This window comes from Cyberlindnera jadinii (assembly GCF_001661405.1).
Source record: "Cyberlindnera jadinii NRRL Y-1542 unplaced genomic scaffold CYBJAscaffold_1, whole genome shotgun sequence".
NCBI lineage: Eukaryota > Fungi > Ascomycota > Saccharomycetes > Phaffomycetales > Wickerhamomycetaceae > Williopsis > Williopsis jadinii.
The window spans coordinates 888,941-909,341 of NW_017963652.1; the positions used below are offsets into that span (position 1 = coordinate 888,941).

A 20,401-nucleotide genomic window follows, 5' to 3' on the forward strand; every position below is an offset into this window, starting at 1 on the left:
AAGAATAGGAACATCTATACGAGATAATACTCTTCGTTTCTAAACAGAGCTAACATCCGATTTTCCAACGTTAGTACCACTGTGGAGAGTTTTTGTGTTTTTTTCGTGTATTTTTGTCTGTCAGAACAGTAACAGGCAGAAAGTTGGGAGGCGCATAGGCAGACCCGTGTTATTGTATCTGTTTGCTTCAGACTGGTGAAGCTCGAATATCGATCACTGAAAGACTGCATAGCCCATGGATAGCTCTCAGATAACAGTCATGTCAATGCAAGATGTTGTTGTAGGGGGCCCTGAAAAGAAGAAGCCTAAGATGGTTCAACAGAGCGTTCAAGGCTTCGAGCCAATCCCTAAGAAGAGTGCGATTATCAAGACAGACAAACCAAGACCGCACATCTGTACAACGTGTACCCGTGGATTCGCAAGACTGGAGCACTTGAAGCGTCATGAGAGATCACACACGAACGAGAAACCGTTCCAGTGTGCTGCGTGTGGCCGTTGCTTTGCAAGAAGGGATTTGGTTCTTCGTCATCAACAAAAACTACACTCTGGAATGAGTACAAACAGCACGCTCAAGGATGCCAGAAAGGGGGACACGGATAACATCATCACGAACTACGGTAACAAGGAAGTGTCCTTGCCAATGAAGAGAGGTAGCGATGACGTTTCCGATGCTAGGAATGGACATAAAGTGGCTGATAAAGGTGAAAGCAGCGATAAATTTGATGAGGAGCCCCATAACCATCTGAAACCGAGGGCTTCTTCGGCGTTCAGCGACAACTCACAGCGATATGCTAGAAGAAGTACTATCGACGACTTTGACGCCACGTCCTCTCTGTTCCAACACTCTTCGACTAGAATGAGTGTATCTTCTTCAAACGGTGGTGCTCATCTTGAGCCTTCGCACAAGAGACAGCGTCATAACTCGTTCAGTGCGACTTCACCACATTCTTACCAGAAAACTGTTGATTTACAGCTAGCACACCCAGGACAGCACGAGTTACCAGAGGCTCCACACCAAGTTGGTTTTGCAACTCCTCAGCTAACCGCCCAGGAGCTTACCTCAAAAGCTTTAATGAGTGGTATCGATTTGCAAGCCTTGGGCTTGCAATATGACATTGATGATTTCAGCTTGGACTTCAAGAAAGAGCAGAACGAGGATCAATCTTCAGACTATTTCAGTATTAATGCCAAATCTGATCAACCAAATCATCAAGGTACAAAGCCTGGTACTCCATTCCAGTTCAGTCTCACCCCTGGCGGTTCACTAATGGATGTTCCAATCTTGAACGAATACCTTCATACAGGTTCTGGTGGTGGTGGAGCTGGTTTTACCATGCGTACATCCAACAATATCAACCTGAACATGTTTGCACACAAGTCTAATGGCCCATCACCGCAGCTATCAAATGTGGAGGCTACAAGTGTCGGTGCAAGTGGTAATGAGGGCAGCAGCGTGGGCCATCCCACAGATACAACCTCTACATCTATACACGATGATAAGATGTCTCCAGAAGATTGGCTAGGAGAATTTATCAACACCCCGTTTGACCAGAACTTCAGCACCAACATGAAGACTTTCAACTCAATTGGTTTTGTTCCAAGCATCTCACCGCCATCAACGCATGGTTCTGAACACAACATCTCGCATCATGGTTCTCCAATGAGCCATGGTTCACAACCACCAGTTGAAAAGAAAGTTCGTAAAACGAATAGCCACTTATTCACGAGTGATATCTCTCAGATGTTTAGAACAAGACAAGTGGATCTTTTCAAAAAAGTTATCGAGAACAATGAGGAAATCAAACAGACGTCATTGCCGTTGTTTACCGCTGAACTACGACAACAAATCATGGCTGATAACAAGCTCACTGAATCTCAATTTCCATCCTTGGATGACTTGAATCAGTACACTACGCAGTACAGAAATGAGTTTGACAAGTATTTTCCGTTCATTCATTTGGGATCTTTACACCCATCTATGGAAAATTATCCACTCATTCTTTCTATTGCATCAATTGGTGCGTTGTACTCTTTCCATTCCGGGCATGCTTTGCTGCTGTTCAATGTGGCACGTTATCGGGTGCATTCACATTTGGAACATCAAAAGAGCTTTAACAACAACAGCAATATACCTGTATGGCTATACCAAAGTATGGTTTTGTTGATCTTTATTGGTATTTTCAACAATGACCTGAATGTCACAAAGACTATGACGATCTTTTTGAACTCATTGATTGAGCTGGTGAAATTGACGTCCTTGAACATGCCATTGGAGACTTTCTTCACGCCACCTCCTGTTATCGATAACTTACAAAACTCATCCATTCAAACGCAAGAGGCAAACTTTCAGTACTTCATCCTTGCTCAGTCAAGAATCAGAACTTGTCACATCATTTTGTTGATTTCGAACTTGTTCAGCTCCTTGGTTGGTCTTGACTATTCTTTGCACTCCTTGGATATCAAATGTGGTATACATTGTAAGTGGGATGAGTTGTGGGAAGCTGGTGATTACGTCCAGTGGATGGCATTCTTGAACAAGAAACACTACGTGATTGACTCCAAATTTGCCCTTATTGAATTATCTAACGGTACTGATTCGTACACGAACTGTTTGAACTATTTGACTTTGAGTAATTACATCTTGAACGATGGGGATCACAGCGGCAAGTCCATTCCGATGAAGACAATGTTATCTCTATTGATGTCAATCCACGAAAAGATTTACCTGGAACGTATAGCTATGAAGAACGAAACCAATGGCATTTTAGCAGCAACAAAGTGGAGAATGACTTCAAGACCTCTCATTGAGTCATTGATTAAGAGCTGGGAGAGCTTGTATATTCAAAATGGTGGTGTTTTCTACTTGAACGAGACAAGTTTATCTGTCATCTACAACAAGAACCCAATTCTAAGGCTGATCTTACCTTTGCTATCGTTTGCAAAGATTAGAAAATGTGTCAGTCTGACCCCAATCATCAAGAAGATTTGGCAGAAAGACTGGGAAGGTATGAATGAATCATTGAAAGATTTACGTAACGATCCGGAGGCGTTGAAAGACTCCACAAACTATGCCCTGGATATCGTCAAACTGTGGATCGACTACGTCTCCATTCACAATGATGCTGAGAAAACTTCGATCCGTACACCTGTTTTCTTCATCACTTGCATTTTCACGTCATTATTAATCATTGCAGAGTTTCTGCTCAGTGTGGAGAAGTGGGCACAGAATTACGATGAAGAACCAACCCATTTGAACGCTGTTGAACGTACATTGTGGTTACGGTCTGAGATGATCTTCAAAAAGATTGAACAATGCCTTATGCTTGATGACAACAACAAGACCTATGCTGAGTTTCTGAGATTGGAGGCAAAAGGAGCTCTTGATGTTGCTATTTTGGATGAAGAAGTTGCCAAGCGTGCAGTACATCCAAACACTGATATTACTGAGACCCGCAAAGTGATCCAAAACGCCAGACTATCATCTAGAGGGCTGTACTTGGGAGTACGTATACTTGGTGATGCTCCAATCTGGCCAATTGCCTTGTTATTTGCCCAGGCTTTGAAAGCCAGGGCCATTCACATCTCTAAGAGTCAACCAAACACGCCTCTGTGAATCTACAAACTGAGAGAGGATGGGGCTTTAACGAAATTTTATGATCGTGTTCTTCAACTGACTTTATACTATTTATATATGGATACTGTGAATACTACGAGATCCTCAGAGTATTGGAAGCAATGCCAGCTGACTGTACCATCTATCAACCACTGCTGCTCTTTACTCCCGCAAATCGATACAAACCTCACACTGTGAAGTGAAGAAAGCGGATACAATTACCTCTACAAAAGAAAGCACAATATAATATATAGATTTTGAATCGTTCGTAAATAAGTCATAAGGTTGCATTTTCATCCAAGAAGAACAGCCACGAGACTCAATTGAGCACATGGTTGATAAATCTCTCCCTCGAACGAAATGGTTGGTGTTTTTCCCCCTTAAAAACTCTCATACTTCATTGTTTATGTATTGGCTTTTATTTCTGTTTTCTGATGGTTCGATAACGTCTCTAAAACTTCGTAAGATGAATATTTATGTCTTGATGAACACTCGTGCACGCTTACTTGGTCTCGACTGGCTTCTCACCTCTGGCGAAACGTGGGTTTCTTGGATCGTTGATGAACTCAGAGGTACCAGCAGAGGCAGAGGCGGCCTTACCAATCAACCAGTACACAGCAACACCACCGACGAAAAATGGCCAGTATGGCTTCAAAATTGGAGTGGAGAATCTCTTCAAGGCAGCCATTGTGAATTGTTTCTTTTAGTTGTAAAGAAGTACTATGGGAATCCTTTGGAGGGGAGTTCAGCGCTTGAAGAAAGGGGAAATCTTCGTTCAATTTCTTCGGGTGCTTTGGTCAACTTTTTTCGTTACAAGCACGCTGGCACCCGCCCAACGGGAACAGGAGGCACCGCGAAAGAGGAAAAAAAAACTGGCACTGACGAATGAAAACGCTCCAAGGTCCACGCCGACCGAAAGCGGCAATTTTCGCGCCTATGCTTATGTAAGCGTGTTTTCCATGCTCAGTTTTTGGTGTATGGATGTTTTGCCCTTCTCTTTCGCGCGGTTTCCTTTTTCGGCTGTGTGGGCCTCGAGACGCGTTTAACCGAAGATGAGCTACGCGTTTCTTCTCATTATACAAAGCTTCTAATCAATTGTTCAAGTGTGTGAGTATTGTAGTGAAAGGAAATATGCCGGTGAAGGAAGTCGTCTATTCCTCTGCACATGAGTCGTTGAAGCAGCCACAAGTGATCACCACTTCCCTAGGTAATATGATCTTAGAAATCCAGGGCGAGCTGATCCTACCAGTCGAGAAGCCAGAGGTTGGCTTCATCGACGATGAGTCAAAGTACTCCAAGTTGCTATCAGCTGAACAATGGGCTGTGAAGTTTGGAAGACTGGAGCTTAGTGGTAAGAAGGCTACGCTGTTCATTGGAACGTCGCAAAGATTGCTAGGAGACGTCAAAACGTTGGATCCTCCATTGGCACTGCTGAAGTTCCCATCTGAACCTGAAACTGATGAACCTGTCGAGGTTGTTGATGTTATTAAACATAAAATCATCTTCACTGGTCGTCCTTTACCAATTATGTAAAGATGGAGCTTGGTCTACTGGATCCCTTCTCGCAGAAAGAGACGAAACAAAGATCATACATGTATTGAGGGAGAATAATCTGTGCAATGATCTTCACTCATCAATCACCTTCTGAAGGATACGGTCAACGCCGCCTTCTCTCAATCTCTCTGCAAGTGAATCATCGATCGCTTCTTGGTTTGCAAACTGGTCTTCATCAACACCTCCGGCTAATTCCAAAACTTCTTCCAGCTCTTCGGCAGCTGGCTTCGCAGGCTTCGCAGCTTGAGGAGGCTTATCAAGCTTCGCTTCCTCGGACTCTGGCTTCTTCTTGTTTGACAAAGGTGCCGATGACGAAATCTTCTTTTCGATCTTTTCACCAATTGGTTGTCTAACGTTCCCCTTGGCCTCCTTTGGTTTTTGCTCAAGGGTCTCTTGCTTCTCCGGTGAAACGGTTGATCTTTGCCATCCGGTCTTGAACAATGGATTCATTGAAAACTTTGGGAATGGATGTGCCTCTGTGTTGAAAATAACTTCATCCAACGGTGTGAGGTTTGTATCATCAAACAACAGGTACAGGTATTTCAAAGTCTCTGCCAACCAGAAGGATTCCATGTTGTCAGCCTGCTTTGGTGGGATCACAGTAACATCATCCAGCGAAGTGTAGGCACCATCAGGAGTTCTTGTATATTTCTCAAAAGATTTGAAGATTTCCCACCCCCATCTTCTGTAGATAACATCGCCTGTAATTCTGTAAAGGATGAACAGACTCTCAACAGTTTCTGGTCTCTGCAAGTTATGTTTATCCAGTGGTTTGATGATGAAGTCTGTTGTTGAATCGTGAGCAGTGTTGAAGACGACAATTTCAGGAGCCAATCCCGTAGCAGTTTGATGGTACATCTCATAACAAGTATGTGTGATGTCCTTTGCCAAAAGGATATCATCCTCTTTGATCTTGTTCCAATTGGACGATTTTCTAGCCTTTTTCAGAGTCTCACCTTCAGTAGCACCAAGGGCAAACAATCCACCAATGAAGCAAACCAAGTGGTCCATCTTGTTCGACAGTGGTGCACCAACACCATTCTCCAACTCACCCAAGAATGCTAGGCCATTTGGTCTTGAAGTTCTCAGCAGCTTATCCTTCATACCACGAACAGACTCCTGGTACATTGCGTTATAGATAGGCTCGCCTTCTTCTGTCTGTAAGTACTGCTTCAACAGGTATTCGTAGTAGGAATCACCACGTGAGCCCAATCTGATGAGGTTGCCTTGATATTTACCGGTATCTGTATTGACGTAGATCGGAGCCAACCCTGCCTTTGGATGATTGTCATCCAAAACCTTCATGATCTTTTCAACCTTTTCCCAATACATCTGCTCCCCTGTTAGCTTGGCCAAATACTTGAACTCCAACTGTAGGGTTGCCACTTCTGCAGTCGAAGAAGCACCGTTATCAACGTGGTTCTTGATACCTTTCTTCGTGTGAAGGTTAACCGAGGAGTATGGGATACCTGATGGTGAATCGAAGGCCCCGATCAAACGATCTGCCAGATCAACAGCCTTATCCAGAAACATATCATTTGCAGAGAGGTAGTAGGCAGAAAGTAAACCTCCCAGCATTCTTATTGTAGTTTCAAAGACATTAACCTGATAATCCATGTCGTATGTCAATTCGTTTTCCACCCAGGCAGAGGCCGTTTTGAACTCCTGCTCCAGGCCCATGAGTTGCAAAGTATCTAAAGAATCAACAATGATCCAACCCAGGGGCTTTGGACCCATATTCTCACCTTTATGGGAAAGAGGGTGGTAAACGTCTTTACCCCACGCGTCCTTCTCATAGTGCTTCCAGGACTCCTTGAAAACCCTTTTAACTTCGCTCTGTGCAAACTTCCAGTCGTTCATTGGAGCATTGGCAGTGCCTGAGTCCTCCGATGAAGCGTTGATCTCGTGTCTCATGTACTTACCAACGTTGTAGAACAGGTAGAACACCAAAACCACAACCAGCCCCTTCGCAGCCATTCTGAAGATCTTGTCCTTCCTGGTGTTACCGTGTGTGCTTGTTGGCTTGTCCTTGTACAGAGGCAAGTCCTGAGGCGAGTTCTGTAGAGCCTTCCAATATTTCCCGTTGTCCTTTGATTGCCTACGGCCGATGCCAACCGTATTGAAGTTCATAAGGTCTTTCAGAAAGGGGAGAGGCAAAGCCCGAGAGAGAGATTGGTGTAATGAGGAGCCAACGACCGCGAAGAATCAACCAACAGTGAGGACACCTTGTGCTTAGTTTCTAGACCTTACTGTGTCGCTTTCGGGGCTTTTCCATGGGATGGAAGTGAACAGGTGGGAACCAGCTTGGTGTCACCGCATCGGTATGGGATAGAACTGGTGGTGTTCGGATGGGGTGTCGGGGTGTGTGGTGTCCGGGTGTGTGTGTCCGGGTGTAGAGAGCATTACGTAATACCACGCGCCCAATCTGCAAACCAAAGCACGCTTACCTAAGCCATTACGTAACCACAAAACACCCAAACACCTAACCTTTCGCCTTTCCTCGGAGTGCACACCGAGAACAAAAAAACGCACTCGCACAAAACCGTCGATCTTTCAAAAGATCCCTTCGGCAAAAAAAAAATCATACCACTTTTCAAATGTAAACGGTAAGCTGACGTACAAATTTGTGCAGCGTTACGCGAGATGGTCAGCATTTCTCACTTAGCACAGGACTAATTCAACCTCATTTTACACAGTTTGAGCTGGAAGAGTGCAAACAACAAAAAAATCGAACGGTTTTCAAGCTGTTGCTTGAATCGTATGGTGCTTGGATCTGAGAATGCTGCCCCTGTGGACATACCTCATCATCCGTCTGCTTACCATGTCCTGCAGAGTATTTTTGAGCGTTTTTCCATATTTTGTTTGGCCTGATTAGAGGATGCTCGAATGTATAAAAGGAGCCTCATGGAACTTCAGCAAATGTGCCTGTTTTCCGTGCTGGAGACTGGCTCCTTAACCAGCGTAGTTACCAAATCTGCCATATCCATAGAAAGGTTGATTAGCAGAGCACGTCGTTGTCCTCGCCATCTGTGTTTACTGTGATCTGGTTATTTGTCCTAGTTCAGCTGTTGTGTGGGTTTCGTTACGAGTCTGATTGATCAATGAACCATGGCGCTGAGAAACTATATGTATTTCAAGCATGAGGACCAGTTGAAGAATAGAATTGCACATAACGTTGTCATTCCTGGCCATGTTGGTGATGACGGCAATAGGGAAACGATCCAAGGTGGCGGTCAAGGCGTTGTGAATAACCATGTCTATCATAACGGTGTTGCGGGCTCGGAGCATGCACATGACGAAGTGCTCCACGAGGGCGTGAGCACAGCACATGCCTCTGATGGTATCAGTGCTGGTGCACCATGTACGATCCACAGGAAACCAAGAAGGCTTACTCCAACCCAGATACGCAAAATGGAGATGCAAAACTTGAAGATCAGTGATGAGGAAGGCCTCAAGCATACGCAGTGATCAATCCCACCATGAGTGGTACTGTTGGCGCTTCCAACAGCTTAGGTGCAAGTAGTTCGAGTTTGAATGCAACTGGATTGCATTGGGGCCCGTGTGTGTGCTCAATGATGAGCACAAACCGTCGTGTCCATGCATCAAGGATCTAGAGACTCTGTGGTGATGCTATAATTATGGACACGAACGCCATCACCATATAAGCGAGTGACGGCTAATTTGGGCTTTACACGTTGTATCCTGCTTATACACAACGATACGACGGTGTTTTTCGTGTTGTCTTTGCTTATTATTCAACACAGACAAGGTATGGCTAAAACACTCCGAAAAGCCCAAACCAAGGGGAAGAGATAATCATGGACTGACTTTCTGAAGTCGTTTCAAAGTGGATGAAATCAGTCAATACCAAAGAGCATTTCCAAACCTTCAATGATTAGAGAACCAGGGAAGCTAAAAAGGTACAAGGATAATTTGTAATGGGATATTGGGTGTTCTCGAATACAGGATTGGATTATTGAATAAAATTGATACGAGATTATGATTACGTGTAGACAAATCTGCGGGGGTTGAGTATCAATTCTGTACTAAGCTAGTGTGTTTCTAATATGTGTGTGCCATCTGACACCCCTCTTTCATCCATAAAACGATCCAGACGGGTTCTTATTGGCACAATAATTACATTCTGTCTCTCCATCAACAATCACGAATTGATATAAAACAGGGCATCCCCCCGTCTGCTCAAATAGCAGAGATGCACGGACAAAATGGACGATAACCCCACCGTCACGTGTCGCTATAGAATTCATCTCCAAGAAACGCCATTGAAGCCTCTCAGATCTAAGCAAGGACACACAGTTGAGAACCAACCGCAGTCCTCAACCTGAGCACGCTTCACGTACACGTTCCAAGACGATGAAAGCTTCGCAACACAGCAGAGAAATCGCACCAAATCGCCCTCCACATCTCCAATTGAAACAGACAAGTTTGAATAGAACACCAATTTATTCACGTACTGTCTAAATGATGGATTTGGTACGAGGAAAAGAAAAAAGGGGAAAAGAGAGAAGAAGAGAAACTCAGCTGCTGAAAAGTTTTCGGCCTTTTAGCCTCGTCCAAGATGAGGTGGTGTTTGGATGTTTCTCCTTCTCCAGCTTTTAGGGCAGCAGAACCTTCTCGAAAACATCGTCCACCCTTGCCTTCTCTCTCTGTAGCTCCTCAGTCCGGTGCCTGAAACCAGTTGTAAAAGAATAATGTTGTCCAGATCCATTGCCAGAAACTTTGCCGGTATTCGCCAGTTCTCGTCCACTGCGTCCGTGCTGGGCACCAAGGTGTACTTTGTGCCAGCCATTGATGGTGAGTCCTTGTCCATTCACAGAGAAGGGTTTAACCACCGCTTTCGCCTTCAGTTGCTAACAGAGACACTCTCCACACACAGGAAGAAAGCTCGACAGAATCGAATTCGAGTTGTACGATGACGTATGTTGTTTTCTGCGAGCTCACCTCCGCCTCCCTTGACGGGCGATCCATACTAACGTGCTCTCCAGGTTGTTCCAAAGACCACCGAGAACTTCAGAGCCCTCTGTACCGGTGAGAAGGGCTTCGGCTACGAAGGGACCCCATTCCACAGAGTGATTCCTCAGTTCATGCTCCAAGGTGGTGATATCACCATGGGTAACGGCTTTGGAGGCAAATCCATCTACGGCGACCGCTTCCCAGATGAGAACTTCATCAAGAAGCACACCAAGCCGGGTTTGTTGTCAATGGCCAACGCCGGCCCAAACACCAACGGGTCGCAGTTCTTCATCACCACTGTCCCATGTCCATGGTTGGACGGCAAGCACACCGTTTTCGGCGAGGTCATCAACGGCTACGACTCCGTCAAGACCATCGAGGCCTACGGTACCGCCAGCGGTAAGACCAGAGCCAAGATCACCATTGCTGAGTGCGGTGAGCTCAAGGAGTAAGAACGCATAGCGCACCCGCACGCCTCTTCCCTATGCGCAGTAAGTCAGCTTGGAGGGCCTACCACGTCCATCAACGACGCCAGTGCCCCGTGTACATAGCCTAAGTGAAACTCTTCTCTATAACTTGACTTTGTATTGAGCGTAGAGCGCCTGCTGTAGGCGGGCAGAGCCAGGCAGGCCTGCCTAGGTGGGCCTGCCTAGGCTGACAATCCCAGGCTGACAATCCCAGGCTCACCCTCCCAGGCTCACCCTCCCAGGCTCACCCTCCCAGGCTCACCCTCCCAGGCGGAAAAGACCTCACTGCGTTCCGCCCGCCCACAGAAACCGCCAAAACGGCTCCTCTGTCCCTCCCCCGTAACCTCCGAAGCGGTTTTTCACAGTGGGCTTCGAGGCGGAAAGCGGTGTGAAATTTTAAGGGAAAAAAAGGGTTGGTTTCACCCTTTTGATTTGTCCAAAGGGGACATAACCGTTGGCCTGTGTGAACAAGAAGAACAACAACGATGGACGATATCAAGAAACAGCTGAAGAACGTTTCGCTGTATGACGTGAAGGCGTACGTGCGTAAGGCTCAGAACGTTGTGTATAACTACACCGAGATGGAGGCCCTTGTGCGTGAGGCCACCAACAACGAGCCATGGGGTGCCTCCTCCACGCTGATGCAGAAGATAGCTGCTGGTACTTATAACTTCAGAGAGCGTGAGGAGATCATTGGGATGGTGTTTAGACGTTTCACGGAGAAGAGTGCCAACGAATGGCGTCAGATCTATAAGGCTCTGCAGTTGCTGGAGTACCTCTTGAAGAACGGTTCCGAGAGGTTTGTCGATGACGCAAGGGCCAACCTCAGCCTGATCACCATGCTTCGTTCTTTCCACTACATCGACTCACAAGGCAGAGACCAAGGTATCAACGTTAGAACCAAGGCCAAGAACCTCGTGGAGCTGTTGAACAACGACTCTGCTTTGAGAGCTGAACGTAAGAAGAGTAGAGACAATGCAAAGAAGTTCCAAGGTGTTGCGGGCGGTATTGGCAGCAACTCCCATGGCGACGAAAACTACGAGGAGTACGGCACCTACGAAGGCCGTATCTTTGGTGATGGTGGTGTCTATGGCCAGCGTTTCGAAGAGAATAGAGGCGCTGGTAACAATGACTTCCAGGAGTACGAGGTTGAGGCCAACCACAACACCAACGGCAAGAGAGTCACATCAACGTCTTCTGCTTCTGCTTCAAAGCCAGTTCCTCCAAAACCTGAGGTTGATTTGTTCTCCTTTGGTGAACCTACAACTTCCTCGTCAGCTACTCAGACCAATGCTGCAACAACAGCAGCAACAACGGCAAACGGTGACGACTTTGATGATTTCGGTGACTTCCAAAGCTCTAATGTTCAAGCTTCTAAGCCACAGGTAACAAACACGTTGGCTTCTTTGTATGCTCAAGGTCAGCCACAGCAACAGCAACAACATCCACAACAACAGCAACAACAGCAAGACCTATTCGGTGACTTTACATCTTTCCAACAAGCACCAGTCACTCCTCAATACAACATTCCAATTTCAAACGCTCCTTTGACAGGTGGTGCAGTGTCACAAGCTCCAAAGCAAGATGCATTCAGCTCGTTGTTCCAAACAGCGACCCTGAAGGCCCATGGAAGTACATCAACTTCTTCAAAACCAGCGATTCAACAACCAACGAGTACCCCTGTACAGGCTCAGCAACAGAGTAAACCACAGACCACTCAATCAAATGGTGAGATTGATCTTTTGGACTTGTGATTTGTTGTATAATTGTAAGCCTCAACAAAAGTTCCCAAAGAGTGTGTCACAACATTATCGTGTTTCTTTCTATATGTATAAGCTTTATCGTTTAATAGACTCAACTTGTTTTTATAGACTGAGCATGTATAGCTGGCACTTGCTGTTGATCATTGGACTACGGCTTACAGACTGTTATCTGATGTGTGATAGGCAGAAGAGTTGGATCTCTGCACCAAAAATTCATATCGATGTGTAAGTACAGGCTCTATAAAATTGTCGTCATGGTAATGGTACCATAGAACATGGTGACGGCGTGGCTTGGGTCATCTTCGTGTGATAAATTTCGTTTCTGTTTAAATGTGATATGAGTTGGATCATTATGGGTCATTATGAGTTGGATCATTTTGATAAAAAAAGAGAAAAGACAAAACAAGAGAGAGAAAAGTGTTGTGACTTTATGAGTTGGATCATTTCTGTTTCGTATCGATGCCATCCATTGGTGGATATCTAGCTGTGATTGCTTAGGCCTGGATTGCCAAATTCAAAGCCATCTGCATTGTTTGCAATAGAGCATCTTGATCTTCAAGACCAATGCTCAGTCTAACCAAGTTTCTATCGATTCCCCATTTTTCAACCTCGTCTAGTTCTTGGTAATGAGCCAGAATGGCGTATGGGCATACGAGTGTGAAGTTAGTGCCCAGTGATGGACCTTTAGACAGTTCCAAGGAGTCAAAGAATGCAACGGCCTGTTCCTGCTTTTGGAAAACTATGGAGATCAGCCCACCATAGCCTCCATTAGGTGTCTTGATATCTTCATAGTATTTTCTTGAATCGTTGACCTTTGGATAGAACACCTGTGTTATGATGGGGCATTTTTGGAAGAGATCAACAACGGCTTCAGAGTTCACGTTCACTTTATGCGATCTGGATTCAAAGTCACGAGAGTTTCTCTCCAAGTAGATCGCGTCCTCTGCCCAGAAGATATCTTCGTAGTTCTGTCTGAAGTACTGCTGGAACAACGGGTAGAATTGTGAAGCTGGGTTGATCACCAATGAGCCTGCCATCACGTTGGAGTCTCCCGAGAACACTTTTGTCAGAGATGACACGATAATATCGGTGTACGGTCTAACGTCAATGTTCAAGAAGTTTCCAACTGTCTCATCAACAACCACCGGGAATTTGTACGTCAGTGACAATTGGTGGATTCTCTTCAAGTTTGGTGTCTTTAGCAATGGGTTGGAAGGACACTCGCAAAACAATCCGAGGATCTTTTCACCTTGTGATAGCTTAGCCTCCAACTCGTCGAGCGAATCGTCATCTCCAAACCCGTAGAAATGAACACCTGGTCCGAATTTCTTCAGGATGTTCAAGGTGTCGACGTATGGGAATCCAAAGCACACCGACTTTTCATTTGGCAAAGTCTTCAGCAGACATAGATGGGCATTGAAGATCGCAGCCATACCAGAAGGGTACAGGAACACGTCGTCTTCATCAACGCGACCAGCAACAGGGGACGCTTCGTCCATAACACCGGCAATACGTCTTCTCAGTGCAGTCTTGGCCTCGGACGTGAACCCCAAGTCCAGGTTTCTTCCGAACCTCTCCTCGATGAACACCTTGTACTCCTTGTCCTTATCCTCTTGTAGGTTGTTATCGACAATCTTCAACTCCTGCAGGACATATTCACCTAGTCTGGAAGAGATGCCCTCGCCTGAGTGCTGCCAGTAGTTCTTTGCCAGCACAAACTCAGACTCAGGGACAAACACAGCAGCAATGTGCGCTTCTTTACGGTAACTCTCCTCTTCCTTGGACCTTGGAGGAGGCGTGGACAACTGCAAGATTCTGATCGTTGGCAGCGGAGCATTCGACGTCTTCTCCTTCACAAACTCCCTACAACGCTTCGCCACCGCATAGCTTGGGAATACGAACGCCCGTTCGCCCTCACGCCCAAACTTCTCCTCAACAAGAGCACACAGCTCCTTGATCTTAGAGTGGATGAAGAATCGTGGGTACCCGAGCTTCATTCTCTGGACAACCCAATCCTCGCCTCTCTCGTAGCCCACAGTGGCCTCCCACGTCGGCAGCGTCACGCTCACGGCGTGCGGCGTGTTGTTAGGAATCGACTCGCCAATTTCCTGTGATGGTGCCTCCATCGTTTGTGTCTCGGTCTGGTTAGTGTAGCTTGGTGCACCAAGTCGGATTCGATGATGATGGAGAAGAGGGAAAAGCGCAGGCAAATACACAAACGGTGACTAACGGCGGTAGGGACAGCACACGCTGGTCGCGGTGGCCAAGGGCCGTGGTTACCAAGGGTCGCGGTGGCCAAGGGCCGCGGTGTTTGGATGTTCTGTCAAGGACCACGATCTCGGCCACCCCGGTTGAGCCACGACTGTGGCCACAGGCGTGGCACAACCACATTCACATAGACTAAGCAACACAGCACTTGTTGGTCTGTACATATAACGCATCGGATACACAGTAAACAGGGCCAATTGTGAGCCATACACTATACTTTAACCGACAGACAGTGCTGGTGTGTGCTCTTCCCCCCTTGCGCTCCCTTCGCCAAACACAGCAGCCTCCCCCCCCCACTGTTTCCGGTTTTAAGACTCGATGTCCGATTGTGTAACGCGCGCCCACACGCGTACGTCGCTCGGAAATGCCCGACTGATAACAGAGGGCCAAATCGCAGCGTTGCGTGTGGTTTGGAAGCCTTTGCCAGTGGAAGTTGTTGAGAGTTATATAAACCACTTGGTTCCCCTTTGAGATCTGTTTCTCTGTTTTTTGCAGCTTCCCCTTTCCCCTTTCCTTCATCATGACTACAGGAATGACTAGAGAAGCACAAATCCTCACGGAAGACGAGTTCACATCGCAGGTGGTGTCGCAGTACACCGACGTTATCGGAGAGAAGGTTGGAGGGTCCATCATCAGTTTTAGCGATGAGTGGTTTGCGCGGGCTGAGAACCTGATCAAGCCAAAGGCGCCTATTCGAGATGCTACAAGGTTCACGTTCGCCGGTGCCTGGTACGATGGGTGGGAAACGAGAAGACACAACACGGAGGAGGCGGACTGGGTCATCTTCAAGTTTGGAGTTTCCAGTGCCAAGTTGATCGGCTGTGAGGTTGATACCGCTTTCTTCAACGGTAACCATGCTCCAGCTATCAGCGTTGAGGCTGTGAAGTTGGACACAGATAACGTCCAGGATTGGTCGGAGGTTCCGTGGGAACAAGTGGTTGAGAAGATCGAATGCGGTCCTTCTCAAAGGCATTTCTTCAAGAACACCGCGTTGACAAAGGGTGAATATACACACGCAAGACTTAAGATGTACCCGGACGGTGGTATTGCAAGATTCAGGCTGTACGGTGAAGTTGTGCCAAACTTGTCAACCATCACTGCTCAAAGCCTCGTCGATTTTGCCTCCGTCGGTTACGGTGGATTGGCTGTCAGTTGGTCTGATCAACACTTTGGAACCGTGGATAACCTCCTGTTGCCAGGCCGTGGTGTTGACATGAGTGATGGATGGGAAACAAAGAGATCGAGAACCCCAGGCCACGTTGACTGGGTCATCATTAAGCTCGGCTCAAAGACAAGCATCAAGGAGATCGTTGTCGATACTGCCCATTTCAGAGGCAACTTCCCACAGAAGATTACACTCCATGGATTAAGCACAGAGGAAAAGATTCCTTCCAATGACAACTCCAACTGGATACCATTGGTTGAACCTACAAAGACAGAAGCTGATAAGCAACACTTCTTCAAGGAGTTCGTCAACCCAGGTGACTACACTCACGTCCGTCTAACGATTATCCCAGACGGTGGTGTGAAGAGGGTCCGTGTCTTTGGAACACTGGCATAAACGCACATCGATTACTATTTGACATCTCTACTTGAATATGAATATCACACTAATCTCTTGATGATGATGATGTTTGAACTTGTAGTCTGATCGGCGTGCCGTCGGATCCCCGGGCATCTCCGACGGTCCAGCCGTCGCTGCCTGAGTGGGAAAAAACTCATCGAGTACTTTAATTCTTTCTCTGCATCATTGGAAGAGGACAAACTGGCGCACAAGTTCTCGTTGGAATTGCCTCAGTGCCTCATGGAAACATTAATAGATCATCTGTACCAGAGGGTTCCATTGTGTCAATTACAAGTACCAGATGAGGTTGATTCCTTGGAGCTGCTACCGGTTTTAAAGGAGATCTCTGCATCGAATCCACACTATGTCAAGCAGTTTATGTCTCAATCGCTGTTTAAGAGACTGAGCGAGGAGGATCAGGACGAGTACTATGAGTTGTTTGGTGAAATTGTCATGTGTAAACCGCATTTGGCAACGGACCTTGACCTTATACGGTACAATATCAACAACGGGACACATGTGTATATAAGAGAAGCTCCGAGAGTGATATCAGGGTCCGGGACCACTGGGCTACGTACTTGGGAAGCAGCGTTGTTCATGTCAAACTGGCTGTTATCAACGTATTCGCAGGAATTGGTGGGTAAACGTGTATTGGAGCTGGGAACTGGAACAGGGCTCGTCTCATTGGCATTGCTTAAGGATAGAACTGAGGTAAGCTCGCTGACGATAACAGACGGTGATTCCAATCTGATCGACTCATTGTCAACAAACTTCAAATTGAACGAAATACCCTATCCTTCGCCAAGAATCAATTGCCATTCCCTCTGGTGGGGTCAGGATGACGTTCCCTCGTCAGACGTCATCCTCGCTGCTGATGTCACCTACGATTCAAGCGTTATTCCTTCTTTGGTACAGTGTATAAGCGATGGGTTTAGAAATGGAGCCCAAATCGCACTTGTTGCTGCAACTGTGAGAAATGAGGAGACATTAAGAGCTTTCGAAGAAGAATTGAACGCGCAGCGTATTCGTTGGAGTATTGTCGAAGAGTGTAAAGACCCATCGCAGTTGGCTCAAACCGTTTGGTATCCAAAGGTGAGTCCTGAAATCAAGCTTTACGGTCTATATAACGATAAATAGAAGCACCTGATGTGTCTATAATTAGTAGATGGCATCGTATATGAACTCAACATGACTATACATAGTGGTTTTCGAGATAGTCGCATCCTAACCACAGCTGTGCGTATGCGTTGTCAGTTGATATTAGCTTAATTGTTGCAGTTTGATTTCATCAGTGTGTATCTAATTCTAACTTAATTGATGTCGATATTGTAATTTCAGTCTATTTGATCAATTGGCCGTCAATATCACATGATTTATCAATTTTGAGAGCTGTGTGAGTCTCTAAAAAGGATATGTCCATTTTATTAATCCAAAATCTGTTATCCTGCTGTTGATATTTTGTATATTTGATATTTAGAAAAATACTCTAATAATTACTCGTAAATTCATTCCATCTAACTTCTTCAGGTTTCAGAAGACATATCTATACGCTGGAATGATAGAAACACATTGTCTTCTCCCATAATAGATTATAAACTGCAATCAAAGCACGCTATGATATAATGTAATAATATAATGTAATATAATTATCTCCGGCGATACAGCACGTTTGTGTCATATTAAACCCGCACACCACATAGGACCAAAGCCCAATGTTTGTATCTAACAAGGCCTCTTTCCTATTCAACTAATCTCAATTGAGCCCAAGAACATATGCTCACACCAAGAACCAACCATACAGGCCCATAGACAACACAAGGATGATAAAATGGCGCTGAATCAACTGCCTATGATTGGTTACCATAAACGGAAATATTTCCTATCGCGTATGTTTTGTTTTCGCTTATTTTTCTGTTTGTTTTTTCTTCGGCTTCTTCTGGAAAGGCCTTTGTTTACTTTTCAATGTGCCTTCTTCAACAGCTTCAACAAGGGGGCTCGGTACTGTGAAGCTTAAGAGGATTCAGAGATGGCCAGTGAACAGGCAGTGCTGCGTAGATTGAGTAACCAGGAGAACGAATCACCATGCGCTCACCAAAAGCCGAAGGATCAAAGCCTTGAGAAGCTGTTGGTAGCTCAGATTGCCCTAACCCGGGAGGCAGAGGCAGAACAAGAGAGATTAGAACATGGTCTCTTGTTGAAAGAACAACAGATGTGTGAGCTTCAAGCCAGCTTGAAGAATGCTAACCAGTTCAATAAGCAATTGTCGAAGAAGATCAGAAGCGAAACAGATACTTTCGAGCAGGAACTAATCAAGTGGCAGCAGGCTGAAAAGACATGGAAACAGCGTCTAAGGGCTTCAGACCATCAGATCTTGGAGCTTGAGGAGACCTTGAGGTATAAAGAAGAGATTATCTCGTCGCTTGATGGGCAGTTGGAAAGAGCACTTGCCGAGTTATCTGAAAAGAACAAAGAACTGGAGCTGTCTACTCAAAATGTCAACATGACATTCTCCGATTCGGAGGACGGAGAGGATCAACTGCTGGATGATTCATCAGAGTCTGAGGCTTTCAACTCAGATGCAGATGAATTGTTCAATTTCCTGGATGGCGTTGAAGAAGATCACGAGGAAGAGGAGGACTTAGATCACCGCGAAGTCCCAAGGTCTTCCCTCACGTCTGAATTGAATTCACAGTTAAATGAAAAGGACAAGACCATTCAAAAACTCCAGTTTGAGATTCGTTCCTTAAAGAACGAAAAGAGCCAGCTTTACACCTATGTCAACAAATTGCTCCGCAACAAGCCACATCCAGGACAGAATGACGTCTTAAAGGATAAACTCGTAAAGAGAAAGATATTGAGAAGTGCATCTTCAACGTATCAGCCACACACAAGAAATAAGCCAATCACCAGTGGGCTCATCGGTAAGAGAATAGTGTCAAATATTGTGACTTTCAAGAGCTACACCTACAAAAGACCTGCATTGGAAGTTCATAACAACAGTGATGATGAGGAAGAAGAGGAAGAGGCAATCGAATTGGAGAGGAGATTGCTACAGCTCACTAAGATGAAACCTTTTGCCTGGAAGACAGTCAACAGTATGAGCCCACTACAGTCAATCTTATACACGGTTAAGCACACTGGGAAAGATATTGATCTCGATGTTGACTGAGATGAGTTGGCGTGTATAACAGTTGTATAGCTAATATTACGTAATCACAAAACACCACTTTTTCGCTGTTGCTATCAACACAGTTATACATATATGATCTCAGAAACATCATCAAAGCGGTGCCTTCAGACCAATTAAAAGAGACAGAGACACAAGAAATGGCATGGCTATCTTTCCTGAAGTCGAAGGACTTTGACCCCACCGATTTTGAAAAGCAGCTGGAGCTCATTTCGAGGAAGATTGCAACGAACGAGAGAGGCCTTTCCAAGGTGAAGTACCAGGAAAGGGCTCTCAAGAGGTTCATCAAGGTTTACGGGATCAGTGGATACATTGTGTTGATTTCATATGCCTTATGGAATGCCAGTCCACGCTGGTATAACGTCTCGAGAACAAATCTGGTCTGGTTACTCGTTGTGCCCATTGTGATTGTCGGCCTCATTAAGAGTGTGACAAGGATCTCTTCCATTCGTCACAGCCGTAAACAAGCGGAGGTTGAGAGGCTCCAATTCGAACACGAATCCAAGATCGAGGAGTTGAAAGAGAAGACAAAGTTCTCCAGCACACAGGCGTTGCTCTCGAGATTCGCCGATGGCATAGACCTGAGGGCACAGCTAGACGATGAGATTCTGGAGAGACAGCAAAAGCTGGATGAGATCAAGAAGCAGTCAACTGAACAACAACCGAACATTAGGGAGAACAAGGGCTGGCTGGACTCGATCGTAGATTCCGTGGCGGGATCGGACGAGCTTGATGCCGACCATAGGTTTGCACTGATATGTCCTAGATGTCTGAACCACAATGGACTTGCACCTCCAGGTCTATCACCAGAGAAGGTTAGGTATATCTGTCCTAGATGTGGATTGTTGAACGGTGCACTTGTTGAGGAGATCTCTGAGGATAACAACACCCGTGAAGCTGAACCCGTTGTGAAGGGATTGGAAGAGACAAAGGAAGGATAACTACGCTACTCCAAGTACATACATACTGCTTATTAAATTAGAGAACCGGAGAACCCGTGTCGTAAAAAAG

At 45.8% G+C, this 20,401-nt stretch overlaps 11 protein-coding genes across 11 annotated transcripts; 8 read left to right on the forward strand and 3 right to left on the reverse strand.

The window, feature by feature from the left end:
- Positions 1–310: 310 nt before the first annotated feature.
- Positions 311–3,613, forward strand: CYBJADRAFT_176184 (FTFMHR domain-containing protein; the record flags this gene model as incomplete). The annotated part of the gene is made up of 2 exons (XM_020216772.1): positions 311–1,436; positions 1,512–3,613. 2 exons carry the CDS (start codon positions 311–313, stop codon positions 3,611–3,613), a joined length of 3,228 nt encoding a protein of 1,075 aa, XP_020073150.1.
- A 502-nt stretch (positions 3,614–4,115) lies between these two features.
- ATP18 (F1F0 ATP synthase subunit i) lies at positions 4,116–4,348 on the reverse strand (the record flags this gene model as incomplete). Its single annotated transcript, XM_020213249.1, has 1 exon — positions 4,116–4,348. The coding sequence occupies exon 1, from the start codon at positions 4,299–4,301 to the stop codon at positions 4,116–4,118; it is 186 nt and encodes a 61-aa protein (XP_020073151.1). The 5' UTR covers positions 4,302–4,348.
- Positions 4,349–4,744: 396 nt separating this feature from the next.
- Positions 4,745–5,146, forward strand: CTF8 (Ctf8p; the record flags this gene model as incomplete). Its single annotated transcript, XM_020212426.1, has 1 exon — positions 4,745–5,146. The coding sequence occupies one exon, from the start codon at positions 4,745–4,747 to the stop codon at positions 5,144–5,146; it is 402 nt and encodes a 133-aa protein (XP_020073152.1).
- A 93-nt stretch (positions 5,147–5,239) lies between these two features.
- Positions 5,240–7,144, reverse strand: MNS1 (mannosyl-oligosaccharide 1,2-alpha-mannosidase; the record flags this gene model as incomplete). The annotated part of the gene is made up of 1 exon (XM_020213507.1): positions 5,240–7,144. One exon carries the CDS (start codon positions 7,142–7,144, stop codon positions 5,240–5,242), a length of 1,905 nt encoding a protein of 634 aa, XP_020073153.1.
- Positions 7,145–9,847: 2,703 nt separating this feature from the next.
- Positions 9,848–10,683, forward strand: CPR3 (peptidylprolyl isomerase CPR3). Its single transcript, XM_020214047.1, has 3 exons — positions 9,848–9,982; positions 10,065–10,105; positions 10,174–10,683. The coding sequence occupies exons 1-3, from the start codon at positions 9,880–9,882 to the stop codon at positions 10,591–10,593; spliced, it is 564 nt and encodes a 187-aa protein (XP_020073154.1). The 5' UTR covers positions 9,848–9,879; the 3' UTR covers positions 10,594–10,683.
- A 410-nt stretch (positions 10,684–11,093) lies between these two features.
- On the forward strand, positions 11,094–11,606 carry ENT3 (Ent3p; the record flags this gene model as incomplete). Its single annotated transcript, XM_020212451.1, has 1 exon — positions 11,094–11,606. A coding segment is annotated over one exon (513 nt), but the record flags the coding sequence as incomplete, so codon positions are not given.
- A 932-nt stretch (positions 11,607–12,538) lies between these two features.
- STR2 (cystathionine gamma-synthase) lies at positions 12,539–14,497 on the reverse strand (the record flags this gene model as incomplete). Its single annotated transcript, XM_020217458.1, has 1 exon — positions 12,539–14,497. The coding sequence occupies one exon, from the start codon at positions 14,495–14,497 to the stop codon at positions 12,866–12,868; it is 1,632 nt and encodes a 543-aa protein (XP_020073156.1). The 3' UTR covers positions 12,539–12,865.
- A 376-nt stretch (positions 14,498–14,873) lies between these two features.
- On the forward strand, positions 14,874–16,267 carry DAL2 (allantoicase). The gene has a single exon (XM_020214048.1). The coding sequence runs from the start codon at positions 15,160–15,162 to the stop codon at positions 16,198–16,200; it is 1,041 nt and encodes a 346-aa protein (XP_020073157.1). The 5' UTR covers positions 14,874–15,159; the 3' UTR covers positions 16,201–16,267.
- A 314-nt stretch (positions 16,268–16,581) lies between these two features.
- EFM3 (protein-lysine N-methyltransferase) lies at positions 16,582–17,340 on the forward strand (the record flags this gene model as incomplete). The annotated part of the gene is made up of 1 exon (XM_020213508.1): positions 16,582–17,340. One exon carries the CDS (start codon positions 16,582–16,584, stop codon positions 17,338–17,340), a length of 759 nt encoding a protein of 252 aa, XP_020073158.1.
- Positions 17,341–18,183: 843 nt separating this feature from the next.
- CYBJADRAFT_165450 (uncharacterized protein) lies at positions 18,184–19,433 on the forward strand. The gene has a single exon (XM_020214049.1). It carries the CDS (start codon positions 18,230–18,232, stop codon positions 19,370–19,372), a length of 1,143 nt encoding a protein of 380 aa, XP_020073159.1. The 5' UTR covers positions 18,184–18,229; the 3' UTR covers positions 19,373–19,433.
- Positions 19,434–19,530: 97 nt separating this feature from the next.
- LNP1 (Lnp1p) lies at positions 19,531–20,331 on the forward strand (the record flags this gene model as incomplete). The annotated part of the gene is made up of 1 exon (XM_020216129.1): positions 19,531–20,331. One exon carries the CDS (start codon positions 19,531–19,533, stop codon positions 20,329–20,331), a length of 801 nt encoding a protein of 266 aa, XP_020073160.1.
- Between the last annotated feature and the right edge of the window lie 70 nt (positions 20,332–20,401).

What these genes read in the sequence shown, in the direction of transcription:
- DAL2 (XM_020214048.1), top strand. Translation starts at nt 15,160, where the DNA reads ATGACTACAGGAATGACTAGAGAAGCACAAATCCTCACGGAAGACGAG.
- CPR3 (XM_020214047.1), top strand. Translation starts at nt 9,880, where the DNA reads ATGTTGTCCAGATCCATTGCCAGAAACTTTGCCGGTATTCGCCAGTTC. An exon ending in CTTTGTGCCAGCCATTGATG is followed by an intron (nt 9,983 to 10,064) that starts GTGAGTCCTTGT and finishes CTCCACACACAG; the next exon opens with GAAGAAAGCTCGACAGAATC. An exon ending in AATTCGAGTTGTACGATGAC is followed by an intron (nt 10,106 to 10,173) that starts GTATGTTGTTTT and finishes CGTGCTCTCCAG; the next exon opens with GTTGTTCCAAAGACCACCGA.
- CYBJADRAFT_165450 (XM_020214049.1), top strand. Translation starts at nt 18,230, where the DNA reads ATGGCCAGTGAACAGGCAGTGCTGCGTAGATTGAGTAACCAGGAGAAC.